Source organism: Oncorhynchus kisutch, linkage group LG23, assembly GCF_002021735.2.
Source record: "Oncorhynchus kisutch isolate 150728-3 linkage group LG23, Okis_V2, whole genome shotgun sequence".
NCBI lineage: Eukaryota > Metazoa > Chordata > Actinopteri > Salmoniformes > Salmonidae > Oncorhynchus > Oncorhynchus kisutch.
The window spans coordinates 19,583,010-19,598,076 of record NC_034196.2 but is presented as its reverse complement, the minus strand read 5'-3'; the positions used below and the strand labels follow the sequence as shown (position 1 = coordinate 19,598,076).

At 40.1% G+C, this 15,067-nt stretch overlaps 1 protein-coding gene across 1 annotated transcript in view; it reads left to right on the top strand.

The window, feature by feature from the left end:
* The first annotated feature begins 12,094 nt into the window (after window positions 1-12,094).
* Window positions 12,095-15,067, top strand: part of LOC109868679 (pappalysin-1) — a 123,436-nt gene continuing 120,463 nt past the window's right edge. The window contains exon 1 of the mRNA XM_031802535.1: window positions 12,095-12,991. Coding sequence (XP_031658395.1) covers window positions 12,601-12,991 — 391 coding nt within the window. The 5' untranslated portion in view covers window positions 12,095-12,600. The remainder of the gene's footprint in view (window positions 12,992-15,067) is intronic.

The following is a 15,067-nucleotide window of genomic DNA, read 5'->3' as shown; positions in this document are numbered from 1 at the left end:
GGCCAGTCATAGAACATGCTTATTGAAATGATTGTAGATTTATCGGTGGTGACAGTGTTTCATATCCTCAGTGCAGTGGGCAGCTGGGAGGGGGCACTCTTATTCTCCATGGACTTTAGTGTCCCAAAACTTATTGGAATTGGTGCTATAGGATGCAAGTTTCTGTTAGGAAAGCTTAGGCTAGCTTTTTCAAACTGACTGAGTATATTGGTTCCTGACTTTACTGAAAAGTTGCATATCGCAGGGGCTATTTGATGCTAATGCAGAACGCCACAGGATGTTTTTGTGCTGGTCAAGGGTAGCAAATTCTGTTGTGAACCAACGGCTATATCTGTTCTTAGTTCTACATTTTTTTTGAATAGGGCATGCTTATTTAAGATGGTGAGGAATTAACATGGTCCACACACACCCACACAGTTGTGAGGAGGGCACGACAGTGCCTCTTCCCCTTTCAGTAGGCTGAAAAGTTCTGGCTAGGCTCTCAGATCCTCAAAAAGTTCAACAAATGCACCATTGAGATCATGTTGACTGGCTGCATCACCACTTGGGAAGGTAACTGCAAGGCTATGGACTGCAAAGCGCTACAGAGGGTAGTGAGTACGGCCCAGTAAATCACTGGGGCTGATCTCCCTGCCGTCAGAGGAAGGTCCAAAAAATGTCAGACTCCAGCCACCCAAGCTGTCGACTGTTCGACCTCCTACCACATGGCAGGCAGGAACCAACAGGACCCTGAACAGCTTCTACCCCTAAACCATAAGACTGCTAAACAAGACTGCTAAATAGATAATCAAATGGCTACCTGGACTACCTGCAATTTATTGTCTCTTGCACTTGTTCTATGCACACACACGTACTCTACTGGTCAAAAGTTTTAGAAGACCTACTCATTCAAGAGTTTTTCTTTTCTTTTGACTTTTTTCTACATTGTCGAATAATAGTGAAGAAATCGAACTATGAAATAACACATATGGAAACATGTAGTAACCAAAAAAGTGTTAAACAAATAAAAATATATTTGAGATTCTTAAAATAGCCTCCCTTTGCCTTGACAGCTTTGCACACTCTTAGCATTCTCTCAACCAGCTTCATGAGGTAGTCACCTGGAATGCATTTCAATTAGCAGGTGTGCCTTAAGTTCATTTGTGTAATTTCTTTCCTTAATGTGTTTAAGCCAGTCTTTTGTGTTGTGACAAGATTTGGTCAATGACCAAGTCCCATATTATGGCAAGAACAGCTCAAATAAGCAAAGAGAAATGGCAGTCCATGATTACATTAACACATGAAGGTCAGTCAATATGGAGAAATAATTAAGAACTTTGAAAGTTTCTTCAAGTGCAGTTGGAAAAAGCCATCAAGCACTATGATGAAACTGGCTCTCATGAGGACTGCAACAGGAATGGAAGACTCAGAGCTACCTCTGCTGCAGAGGATAACTTCATTAGAGTTACAAGCCTCAACGTGCCTGCCCAAATAAATGCTTCACAGCGTTCAAGTAACATACACATATCAAAGTCAACTGTTCAGAGCAGACTGCATGAATCAGGCCATCATGGTTGAATTGCTGCAAAGAAACCACTACTAAACGATACCAATAAGAAGAGATTTGGGCCAAGAAACATGAGCAATGGACATTAGACTGGTCGAAATTTGAATGAAGTGAAATGGCATTGTGTGCAATCATTAATCATACCATTAGTAAAAAAAAAACTATAATGAAGAATAGATTTGAGCATGTGTGGCCTCCATTTCAGAAAATCCTAATTTTAACAAAAATGTCTCATTGCTGGTGTTACTCCTACTAGTGGTACAATGTTGTCATAATGGTAACACATATTTAGTCATTAAGCTGCCATGTTAGTTGATTTAGAATGGGAAGTACCCAAATGCATTTATTTTTTATTTTTACAAGACTAAATATTTTTTCCAAAAGGACAAGCCCAAATGCCGCCGTAATTCAAGAACAACCCTTAGGCATTAACTGATGCACCAGGCACAATTACAAGCACTGAAAAATTGCTTTTCCTGAACACTTGTATTGCAAGGTCATTCCACGAGTAGTGCCTTTTGTGTTGTGTAATTTTGTTCATTTTCACCTAATTTTAACTTTGTCATAAAGAGCACGTGCTCAACTTCATTAAACATGTTCTGATTTTCAGTGGTTAAATTTGAAAAAAACTAAAAACTAAAAGGTGATTAAAGTTTCAGGGTTGACTGTAACTCCCCTTGTGACTGGGGGTATTGAAGCTTGTTGTGTGCAATTGAATATATGCTTACAAAAATTTTTAACTTTAAAACAGTTAGCGTTTAATGGGTGTGATAGGAGAAAACAACATTGTAGTTACTCCACAATACCTAAATGACAGTGGAAAAAAAGGAAGCCTGTACAGAAAAAGAGATTCAAAAACATGCATCCTATTTGCAATAAGGAACTAAAGTAAAACTGAAAAAATAAATAAAATATGTATGTCCCGAAACAGTTTTATGTTTGGCTTAAATCCAACACATCACTGAGTACCACTCTTCATATTTTTAAGCATGGTGGCTGCATCACAGCCAGGTCACCCGTGTTACAAGTCAGTGTTCGACTCCATTCATGTAGGTAGATGACGTGGAAACGGGCCACTAGGGGCAACAGTGAGCAATATCTTCAAGTAGGTTTTGTTGTTTGTAGGACGTTGAGGACAGGGATGGTGGATAGGCGTAAGCCAAAGGTTTGCATCCAGCAATAGAAAGTTGTTTTAGAGTTTCGTTTTAAGCCTATCCCAATCTTAACCCTTACCTTAACCATTAAGAGTTAATGCCTAACCTTAATATTTCGGAGTTAACCTAAACTTAACTTTAAAAATGAGTTCATGCCTTAAATACTTCCAAATTTGACATCTGGAACAACTTCAAAACATTTTTTTGAGAAAGATGGATGAACGTGAGACCTGTGAGAGCTAGGTGTGCATCATGTTATGGGTATGCTTGTCATCGGCAAGGACTAGGACATTTTATTTTTAGGATTAAAAGAAATGGAATAGGATTTTGCCTGTGCTTAGCTCTAGACGAAAATCTGGTTCAGTCTGCTTCCAACAAACTGGATGACAAAATCACCTTTCAGCAGGACAATAACCTGGAACACAAGGCCAAATATACACTGAAGTTGCATACCAAGATGACATTGAATGTTCCTGAGTGTCCTTGTTTTTACTTAAATTTCCTTGAACATCTATGGCAAGATTTGGAGGTGGCTGTTTAGCAATGATCAACAACCAACTTGACAGAGCTTGAAGATTTTATTTAAGAATAATGTGCAAATATTATACAATATAGGTATCCAAAGATCTTAGATTTACCCAGAAAGACTCAAAGCTGTAATTGCTGCCAAAGGTGATTCTAACATGTATTGACTCAGGAGTGTGAATACTTTATGTAAATTTGATATTTCTGTATTTCATTTTCAATAAATTTGCTAATTTCTAAAAGGATGTTTTCACTTTGTCATTATGTGTAGATGGGTGAGAACATTTTTTTTTCTGTTCTCAATTTTAAATTCAGGCTGTAATACAACAATGTGGAATAAGTCAAGGGCATGAATACTTTTTGAAGGTAGTAAGATGAAGTGTCCTGCTGAACTGGCTGCCCTTAGATGCTAAGCATGCGTAACTGACAGCTGTCGTAAGCATTAGAAAAGATTAGATATGACTTATGGTTGTATTTTTGTCATGTGAAATGGTTCTTTAGTGTATTCTTAGTTAATATGGAATACATAGTATAGTACATGGCACGGAATTCCAATTCTCCTTTCTCCTTCACAGAAATAACCAAATGTTTTATGGCAATTCTCCATGCGTAATGGTTTTCATAGAAACATGTATGACCGTTAGCCCTGGTATGATTTTGTAGGTGGCATGGGATTATATTCTTAAAAGCTTTAATGGGTGTTCTACAGCATTATATTTTTTTAGAAGGATTCAGGTTCTTACAAGGTCCCAGCATGTATCAATTGTGGCTACAGGTTTAGGACACTCATTTCATCATTAATTAACATTTTTACAGCTGGTGTAACATTACCCAACTGAACTGTATGTCATGGAATGATCTTTTCACCACTTCTTTCCCTAGCGGTGCCGTGTAATGTATATATTTTTCCTCCTCTGCATCATCCTTAAAAATAGAGGGAGCATTTAGGTTTGCACTTTATCACAGTGGCAGATTAAGCCCAGTGCATTAATGGATTATGGTGGACAGTGACTTTTTCCTGTTTGACTTGAGTCAGTTGACCATTCAGTCCCTTGGATTACAAATATTATTCTCCCAGCAACAGTGGTAGATGGGGATGGTGGGGATATACTTTAGGCGGTGTATGCACACACACACACACACACACACACACTTGCATTCCTCTGCCCATGCTGTCTCTCCCCTCCCAGATTGTTCTGCTCCATGCAAGAATTAAGATGTAATCTGGCCATAACAACCCAAATGCCTATGCGTGGATTGGAAGTTGAATGGTAATGGTAATCTTAACTGCATCAGTTAACCGTATCAGATCTCCCAATATGCTTTTTCCAGATACAAATTATTATGCAATATAAAACCAGCGATGCACATTGCATTAAATTGCATGATGCTCATTGCTCTGACACAATGTGCTGGATACATGAAAGTATCTCCTATTTTTCCGTAGTAGTGGCAATATCCGGAACGGCAGCATTGTTATTTTTTATTTCCAACCCTGACCCACCGTTGACCTAAACTACTATCCATGTAAGAGGGCTATTGCAGGCCAGGGTTGCTAGTTTCAGTTACTAAATGGCACGAGCGGAACAATGACTGACAGCATCACAGGTCCTGGGTTAAGATGGGATGCTATCATCCCTGTATAATTGTCAGGTATAGAGCCAATTGTCTGATTTTAATGTGATTGATACTGCACTAGAAGCATGCCTGTTTTTTGGAAAATTTCAGAAAATGTCATGGCTTTAGCAGCTTCTGTTATGCTAATTGACATCATTTGAGTCAATTGGAGTTGTACCTGTGGATGTATTTCAAGGCCTACCTTCAAACTCAGTGCCTCTTTGCTTGACATCATAGGAAAATCAAAAGGAATCAGCCAAGACCTCAGAAAAAACTCCACAAGTCTGGTTCATCCTTGGGAGCAATTTCCAAACGCCTGAAGGTACCAAATTAATCTGTACAAACAATAGTATGCAAGTATAAACACCATGGGACCACGTAGCCCTCATACCATTCAGGAAGGAGATGCGTTCTGTCTCCTAGAGATGAATGTACTTCGGTGCAAAAAGTGCAAATCAATCCCAGAACAACAGCAAAGGACCTTGTGAAGACACTGGAGGAAACCAGTACAAAAGTATCTATATCCACAGTAAAACGAGTCCTATAATCGGCATAACATGAAAGGCTGCTCAGCAAGGAAGAAGCCACTGCTCCAAAACCGCCATAAAAAGCCAGACTACGTTTTGCAACTGCACATGGGGACAAAGATGGTACTTTTTGGAGAAATGTCCTCTGGTCTGATGAAACAAAAATAACAAAAACTGTTTGGCCATAATGGCCGTCGTTATGTTTGGAGGAAAAGGAGGAGGCTTGCAAGCCGGAGAACACCATCCCAACTGTGAAGCACAGGGGTGGCAGCATCATGTTGTGGGGGTGCTTTGCTGCAGGAGGGACTGGTGCACTTCATAAAATAGATGGCATCATGATGCAGGACAATTATGTGTATGTATTGAAGCAACATCTCAAGACATCAGTCAGGAAGTTAAAGCTTGGTCGCAAAATGGGTCTTCCAAATGGACAATGACCCCAAGCATACTTCCAAAGTTGTGGCAAAATGGCTTAAGGACAACAAAGTCAAGGTATTGGAGTGACCATCACAAAGCCCTGACCTCAATCCTAGAGAACATTTGTGGGCAGAACTGAAAAAGCGTGTGCGAGCAAGAAGGCCTACAAACCTGACTCAGTTACACCAGCTCTGTTGGGAGGAATGGGCCAAAATTCACCCAACTTATTGTGGGAAGCTTGTGGAAGGCTACCCGAAATGTTTGACCCAAGTTTAACAATTTAAAGGCAATCCTACAAAATACTAATTAAGTGTATGTAAACTTTTGACCCACTGGGAATGTTATGAAATAAATAAAAGCTGAAATAAATAATTCCCTCTACTATTATTCTGACATTTCACATTCTTAAAATAAAGTGGTGATCCTAACTGACCTAAAACAGGGAATTTTTAGTAGGATTAAATATCAGGAATTATGAAAAACTGAATTTAAATGTATTTGGCTAAGGTGTATGTAAACTTCAGACTTCAACAGTATATCTGAATGTTGGGATACTTTTAAGATATACAGTGCCCTCTGTATTATTGGGAAAGTAAAGCAACTTTTTTTAAATTTAGTCTGTATACTTCAATTTTTTAAATATTTAACCTCAAAGTCATTGTTTAAGTACAGACTTGTCACTTTCATTTGAGGGTATTTTCATCTATTTCAGGTGAACCGTATTTGTACATAGTCTGTCCCCCCCCATTTTAGGGGAGCAAAAGTATTTGGCCAAATTCACTTGTGCATTAAAGTAGTAAAAAGTTAGGTATTTGGTCCCATATTCATAGCAACCAATGACTACATCAAGATTGTGACCCTACAAATTTGTTGGATATATTTGCTGTTTCAGAATTTAAAAAAATTGGAGGGGGGGGGGATTATCCGTAGCCATGGTAGCATCCACATTTATGTAGAAGTGTTTAAAAACATTTTATTCTTATTTACTATAAAAGTGACTCAAATGACACAATATATTATTTACCATTAATTTATATTTTGAACAAAATAATCAAACAACCAAATCAAACAGCAAATCCGTCTAACACATTTGAAGAGTCACAAGCTTGATGTATTCATGGCTCATAATGTAAAGTTTTGAAGTATAAAGCCAAAAGAAGAGAAAATGCTTCACTGTCCCAGTAATTACAGTGGGTCCTGCACAATATATCAACCCCCCATTCCATGAATTCAACTTTGACCTACCATCACCCACTTACCCCAGGGTGGGTCAATTTACCCTGTCCCATAACCGGGGTAAATTGTACCAAGAGACTACTTGTTTTTTCGGACAAGCTTTGTTTTTAAAACTTATGTTTACAGAATGATTTATTTCCAGGGCTACACAACATCCTGAAATATATGCAGATATCTTCGTTAGAAATAACTTTTTCCCTTGATGGAGTGATGCTAAATGTAAATAGTGTTTATCAACATACCCCACTAAGGAGAGTTGAGTACAGGGCTTGAGGTCACTCAGTTTAGAATCTCCTGACCCAGACAAAAGATGAAACCGTACTCGCACGTCTCTACACCAACTGCTGGCGTCATTGATAGAATTGCAGAGCAATCAATGTAAGTGCCAATCTGAGCTAGAGTACAGTAGGTCTTGCAGGCCAAGACCCAGACCGACACAGAACAAGACTGTTTATGAGGTCACTAGAGAGCCAGAAGAAAGGGTGTATATATCTAGTGTATCGGGGTTGGAGAGGTAGACGCACTATCCGTCGCCTTTGGCTAAGAAGTTTTTTTTAACACTTAGTGGTCTACTTGAAACTTTATTCCAGGGTTGCCCTCTCTCACCATGTGTCATGTCCCCTTCCTAAGGCACAAAGGGAAATATGTGGCCACCTTGCCATGACAAAGTCACAACACTGTATGAAGAGTGAGGCAAATATTTAATGTTTGTTTCCTCTTTATGGTAGGTGGCAATTTCCAGCTGTTCAAGCATACATTTACACCAAACAACCCACATGGTGACAAAAGGGAAACATTGACATTCCTGACTGTCTCTGGGGAGAGCAATGAAAGAGTGCCATAAAACATCACGTTTGTCAACTTAGGTGGTGGGAAAATATATTTCCAACTACCCAGTCAGCAAAATTACGTTACAACGACATCTAAAAGACATTAAAAACTTGCAGCAATAATATTCAAAGTTGTCCAACCAACAGAATAAACCAACAGACCACTTCCACTACAATAACATTCTCAGTAAAGGTTAGCGAGAGAAAAATATATTGCTATGACTTATGTTGTTGATCTACCTTAGTTGAATGCACTGACTATAAGTCACTCTGGATAAGAGGGTCTGCTGAATGACCAACATGGGTATGTAAAAACAAACACTTGCAAAGTATGCTGAGTATTATTCTAATGAGCTCCGCACCCAAACAAGTACACATTTGGTCAGACCAGACAAAATCATAGAGGCTATGTTTCACAAGTTTGAACAGAACAGTACCGTATGGATCAGTACAGTAGAGTATGGTACAGGACAGTAGAGTTTTATTCAGTGCGGTACAGCAGAGTATGGTACAGTAGTTTAATTCAGTAGAGTACAGTACATTTTAATGCAGTACAGTAGTGTTTAATTCAGAAGGGTAGAGCACAGTACAGTACAGTTTAGTTTGTAAAGTATCAAATCAAATTTATTTATATAGCCCTTCGTACATCAGCTGATATCTCAAAGTGCTGTACAGAAACCCAGCCTAAAACCCCAAACAGCAAGCAATGCAGGTGTAGAAGCACGGTGGCTAGGAAAAACTCCCTAGAAAGGCCAACACCTAGGAAGAAACCTAGAGAGGAACCAGGCTATGTGGGGTGGCCAGTCCTCTTCTGGCTGTACCGGGTGGAGATTATAACAGAACATGGCCAAGATGTTCAAACGTTCATAAATGACCAGCATGGTCTAATAATAATAATCACAGGCAGAACAGTTGAAACTGGAGCAGCAGCACGGCCAGGTGGACTGGGGACAGCAAGGAGTCATCATGCCAGATGGTCCTGGGGCTCAGGTCGAGAGAGAGAGAGAGAGGGAGAGAATACTTAAATTCACACAGGACACTGGATAGGACAGGAGAAGTACTCCAGATATAACAAACTGACCTTAGCCCCCCGACACATAAACTACTACAGCATAAGTACTGGAGGCTGAGACAGGAGGGGTCAGGAGACACTGTGGCCCCATCCGATGACACCCCCGGACAGGGCCAAACAGGAAGGATATAACTCCACCCACTTTGCCAAAGCACAGCCCCCACACCACTAGAGGGATATATTCAACCACCAACTTACCATCCTGAGACAAGGCCTAGTATAGCCCACAAAGATCTCCGCCACGGCACAACACAAGGGGGGGGGGGGCCGCCAACCCATAATGTTTTTAAAGTAGTATATACTTTTTTCCACCATAATTTGCAAATAAATTCATTAAAAATCCTACAATGTGATTTTCTGGTATTTTTTTTCTCATTTTGTCTGTAATAGTTGAAGTGTACCTATGATGAAAATTACAGGCCTCTCTCATCTTTTTAAGTGGGAGAACTTGCACAATTGGTGGCTGACTAAATACTTTTTTGCCCCACTGTAAATGAATTCCAAACTCTGAAACGAGAGCACTGAATATCTCAAATTCACCATGCAGACTGATGAGAGAAATAAATGACCTGTACTTATGGATCATCAAAGAGAATGATGCATTACATACAGACATATACACAAAGCCCACAGACCGCAATACCTTGCTGTGCGGATAGTATGCATCCCCTTCCCCTCAGGAATGGTCTACCATGTAGCCAGTTATGCAGGGTTAAACAAATCTGTGGCCACCAGTCAGATTTTGACAGCAATTCTAAGAAAATTACAGATCAATTCAAAATGAGAGGCTGCAAGGACAAAACTCAATGCTGCAATGATGAAAATATCTCAAAAACCAAGAAATGAATTGCTAAAAACTAAACCAAAGAAGAAAAATAACGGAACAGTGTTTTGCTCTAAGTACACCAGGTGTTCGGAGAAAATAAAAGCAATCCTGAAAAAGCACTGGCATATTCTGCAATCAAACACCTCTTCAAGGAGCCCCCACTGGTGGTCTATAAGCATGGTCGTAGTATTGGGGATATCTTGGTGAGATCTGACCTACCCCCTGAGCCCACTCAGACACTCTTGACACCCATTACAAATGGGAACTACAAATGTGGATCCTGCGCACAGTGCAATAGCACTACAAAAACATCCTTCAGACACCCACATACAGGTTGAAAAATCCCTGTTAGGGGTGTCATATCATGCAAGACAAAGGGGGTAATCGATTCACCTGTTCATGTGGGAAAGCCTATGTCGGACAAATGGAAAGACAATTAAAACAACGCATAGCTGAACACTGCAGCTCAGGTGTAAGAACACAGACTATCCAGTAGCAGCTCACTTTGTTGAAGCTAACCATCCCATCTCCCTTAAATACACATGCATTGAGCATGTTGCTCTACCAAGGAGAGGAGGTAACATTGAGATCCTACTACTACAGAGGGAGGCCTACTGGGTATCCTGTTTAAAAACATTGACCCCTAGTGGTCTGAATATTGACTTTGATCTCAGGTCCCTTCTTATGACCAGTTAAACTTTCTGTGAAGAGGTCTTGTAAATAAATGTATTTTTTCTACAGCTTATCAGAGTACACCCAATATGTTTCCCCTGTTGATGATGCTTATTATGCATTATGGTTGAACCAAAAGATTACATGTAACAATGTTTTTTTAATGAAATTGGAAATATTTAAATACATAGGTGAAATTAAATGAAACAATAATGTATGTTGATGCTAATGCTAATGATAACAATGGCATAATATATTCAATGTGCTGTGGGCTTTTAACAGTTTCACTCAATTCATTCCTGATCAACCTAGCAATTATGACACACCCCTCACTATTGTCATTGGTTGCACTAATTGCACTGTTTGTGTTCATAACCTGGTTCAAGCATTCCTGACATTGCCGGTGTTTTCGTCTCAGACCTAACAACACCCGTGCCAATATATCCTCCAAACACAAGCTTCTCGGGCATTATCACTTAACTATACCGTACTTTACTGTATTGAACTATACTTTACTGTACTATACTTTACTTGAATGTATTGTACACTGCTGTGTTCTACTGTACTGTGCTGTCCAAACTTGTGAAACATAGATGTCTATGTTTGGGATAAATCAAAGCCGGTCCAGACTGCACCAAAGAAATATGTCTATGATTGGCTTCAGATTGGGTCCGGTCAGGACCAAAAATGTACTTCCGTGGACTTTGAAATCAAGGCCAGTCCAGATTGCACAAAAGACAAAGACAAAAAAAGACAGCCAGTCTGGACAACAACAAAAAATACTTCTTAAAAATGTTGGCAATCATTTGGTGCTTAGTTTACAATTACAATGCCGTTTTGCTGGTGGAAGTGCTGAACATCAAATGGTCAGTTCTATGGCTTTGTTTTAGTTATTAACCTAATGCACAGTATTTTACTACAGACATGGAAGGTTGCAGTACAAGTGGGATATTAAACTAGAATTATAGATGTCATGTTTTTGGATGGCTTTGTTGTGCAATTATCAAATCCGACTTCAGCCTCCTGGCCTACTCTTGAAAGAGAATGTTCCAATCCTGGGTGGTTACACAATTTCATTGATTACTGCTGAACATTTACGAGTTAAGACATGACATCCAACTTTGGTTTCATGTATTTGAAATAGGAAATCGTATAGGGATGGTATCCAACTGCATCAAGAGAATTGTTTGATGGCTCTTCACTTACCAGTCTAAGTCCTCTTGTTTTGCCTCAGAATCAGTGAACGTGTAGAAAATGTGTTTAGATTGTTTGAATTGTTAGCCACTAGAGGGATACACATACGCTTAAACCCCGTCCCATCACAATGTGCCATGGAAAAATGGAATTGCAGTGAGTACCTGTGACTTCCCACTTCGGCTGAAGAAAAAAAACACAGCCCGGAACATTCGAAACATCAGTTGCTCACTCTTAAAAAGACTTTCAGAGTAATTGCTCTTAAAGCAGACGCCCAGTGCTGGCTCTCTCTCTCCATGTGTCTCTGTTTCAGGCAAATCAATGAGGATCGCAATGCTTATTACTTCTGCAGCTCTCTCTCGCTTTACAAGATGATGTTGTGCATTTCAACTTTTGAAAATCAAAAAGCAAGTCAAGGAATTTTTCTTTAATAAAATAATGACAGGTCGGTTTATTTTCACTTATTTGGAATTTTAATATGTGGCATTTTGTATACTGTTTTGCAGGTGGGATAAGAAAACAACAAAACGGTGTGACAAGCGTTTGGCGGACAATTGTGGGTTTCTGCGAGTAACTCATACAATCCAAGGAGTGATGGGGGGCACCATCAACCTCATCCCCCTCTCTGATTGAGAACTTATTAGTCATCCCTTTGGTTTAATGAGACCTATTGAAAAGACACCGTGGAACATATGCATGAATCAAATATTCCTGTGTTCATTGAATCTCTCCAGAAGAGTCTTACTTTTACATGGGCAAGGAAAGGGGGTCGTGGCTTAACATTATAAAGGGTGACATTACAGTATCGCTTCATGGGTTTATTTAGACTGAATCTACGGTTTGACAAGCGGCTGTAAAGAAAAAAACAAAAACAAATCGAAACTCGGGAAGAGCATTGTGGACCTACGAATTTTAGCCTATATTTATCAAATTGATTTCTATTCATTGCTCTTTTTAAAAGTGGTACCACCTCTTCTCCTGAAAATGAAACTTTGGACTTTTCCCTGGCTGCTTTGCCTGGTGATACTCATCTTATGTTTTGGATCAGAGTGCGGGACTGTCCGGAGAAAGGGGAGATCCAAAAGAGACTTGGTGCGTATCAGGGAGGCGAGAGCCACCTTTCCAGGGGCTTGTGCCACACGCCTGCCCCGGGGCAAACGCTCATTGCCCGGCTTGGAACGACGTGTACCTCGCCAGCGCCGGCGCTCCTCCCAGGCGGAGGAGAACTCTCCAGGTCGGGGGAAAGCTGTTTATTTTACCGGCAGGGGTGACCAACTTCGGCTTAAGCCGGGCGTGGAGATACCGAGAGGGAATTTTACGCTGGAGATGTGGATCAAACCAGAAGGAGGTCAACGATCTCCTACGGTGATTGCAGGTAGCCTTACACAACTGTCACAGTTCACAAATTAATGAAGGAATGGTTTTATTAGTCTTATGCGACCTAAAACTCAACAGCATATTTAAAAGTTTAGTGTGAAACCTGTATATTGTATTAAAACCCACACATGAAGCAATAAAGTAGGCTATGTTAGTAAACCAAATTAAAGTCATAACTCACCTTTAGCTTTGTAGGCTATTATTATATAATTGTTTAGATCAAACCATGCACGGTTGTCACAGTAAAACAACATGCACTCATAAGTGAGTTGAGAGTGAGTTAATTTCAGAACTGATCCGCGCCAATGATGTAATGCCTTGAAAATAGCAGTATCAGATATTTTATTCTAGGTTATTCATACAGTATGTGTATAAAATCCATTCATTACAACGAGGACCTCTGTAGTAATATAACCTGTAAACGAAAATCGTATCTGAGTGATATGCATGCATAAGCATATACTTGGGTATGATAATTCAGATACGATTTTCGTTCACAGGTGAAATTACTACAGAGTTCCTCATTGTAATGAATGGATTTTATACACATACTGTATGAATAACCTGGTATATTTTTTGAAAATTTCATTCTATGAACTTTCATGCGTAAAATGACTCAAATATTGGGTATAACAATTGTAGATAAGCTAGCCTATTTTAAGGTTGTTCGATATTGGCATTTATACTGCATCACTTGATTGACAGGTGATGTCATCGTGCGTAGAAATTGTGTTATTTATGAGGCGTCTGGCTATTTTAAACTATGATGTAATGCTAGAAACGTTGAATTCGTGGGCACGTCACAGCAGGCAAAGGGGGAGAGTGAGAGAAATATGTTTTATTCTGAAGTGACTAGAGAGCAAGGTGCGTTCCGCAAATCCAAAATGCTTCCCAATCGACACTTCTGGATTGGCTGTGGAGGTTACGAGACCGGAATAGAGCCGCGGAGTGGCGAGCTATGAGCGTCCGAGATCCCCCAAACCCAGCCGCAGACATAGGCTATGCGCGTAACATTAGGTGACTCTAACTTTGACACAATTAACATTAGGTGACGCTAACATTGACGAAATTAAAACCCTCTAATAGATTGGGGGGTCTTGGCAGTACAGTCTATAGATTTTAATATGTGGTTTAAGCGTTGTAAAGTGATAGGAGGGAGAAAGTAGCCTGCTTCATCCACGCACAACGCACCTTGTGAATGTTATGTGAGTCGTCTCGGATATCCGAGACCTTGCGCAACGTAAACTAGGCAACGGCACACGGTAGCCTACATTGCCGGAAAGAACCCGTCTGTAGAGACTATTGTGTGAGCGAGCACAGAACATTATTGAGAAGACACCGAGCTGGCAAAACTATTTCATGTTATTCTGACATCCACAATGCCAAATCTTTGACGGCATGTCTTTCAAATGTAGGTCTATGTACTGTTTATATATTTCTGTGTCTGTGCCACTGCTTCTGATGTAGATTGGTATGAGATTCGATCCCATGGGCTGCCAACAGGGAGCGTAGCAAACAACTGGCTGCTTGTGTGCAGATGCGTACTATTGTAGTTTACCCCTTGTGAGGCACTTACCCTTGAGAAGGGAGGGTTTCACGCACACAGACACACACACTTCTGCTAAGGCAATCTTGATTAATGTGTTGTTTAGCATAGTATGTTTATTATGATAGACCTGTTATTGTACTTAGTGAAGGCCTCTCATGGACTGAGACACACATACTGTATATTCTGGTCTACTGTACCATCCCTGTTTTTGCGTGTACGTGTGTTGTGTATTTGTGTCTGGATGTGTGGCTACCCCAGCTTTTCCCAAACTTGGTCCTTGGGACCACAAGGGATGCACATTTAGATTTTTGCCCCAACACTACACAGCTGATTCAAAGCTTGATGACGAGTTGATTATTTGAATCAGCTGTGTAGTGGAAGGGTAAACCAAAACGTGCACCCCTTGCCTCCCAGAGGACCAAGTTTGGGAAACACTGGTCTAGCCACTGGACACACTGGTTGAGTCAATGTTGTTTCCACATCATTTCAATTAAATGACGTTGAACCAACTTGGAAGATAAGTTG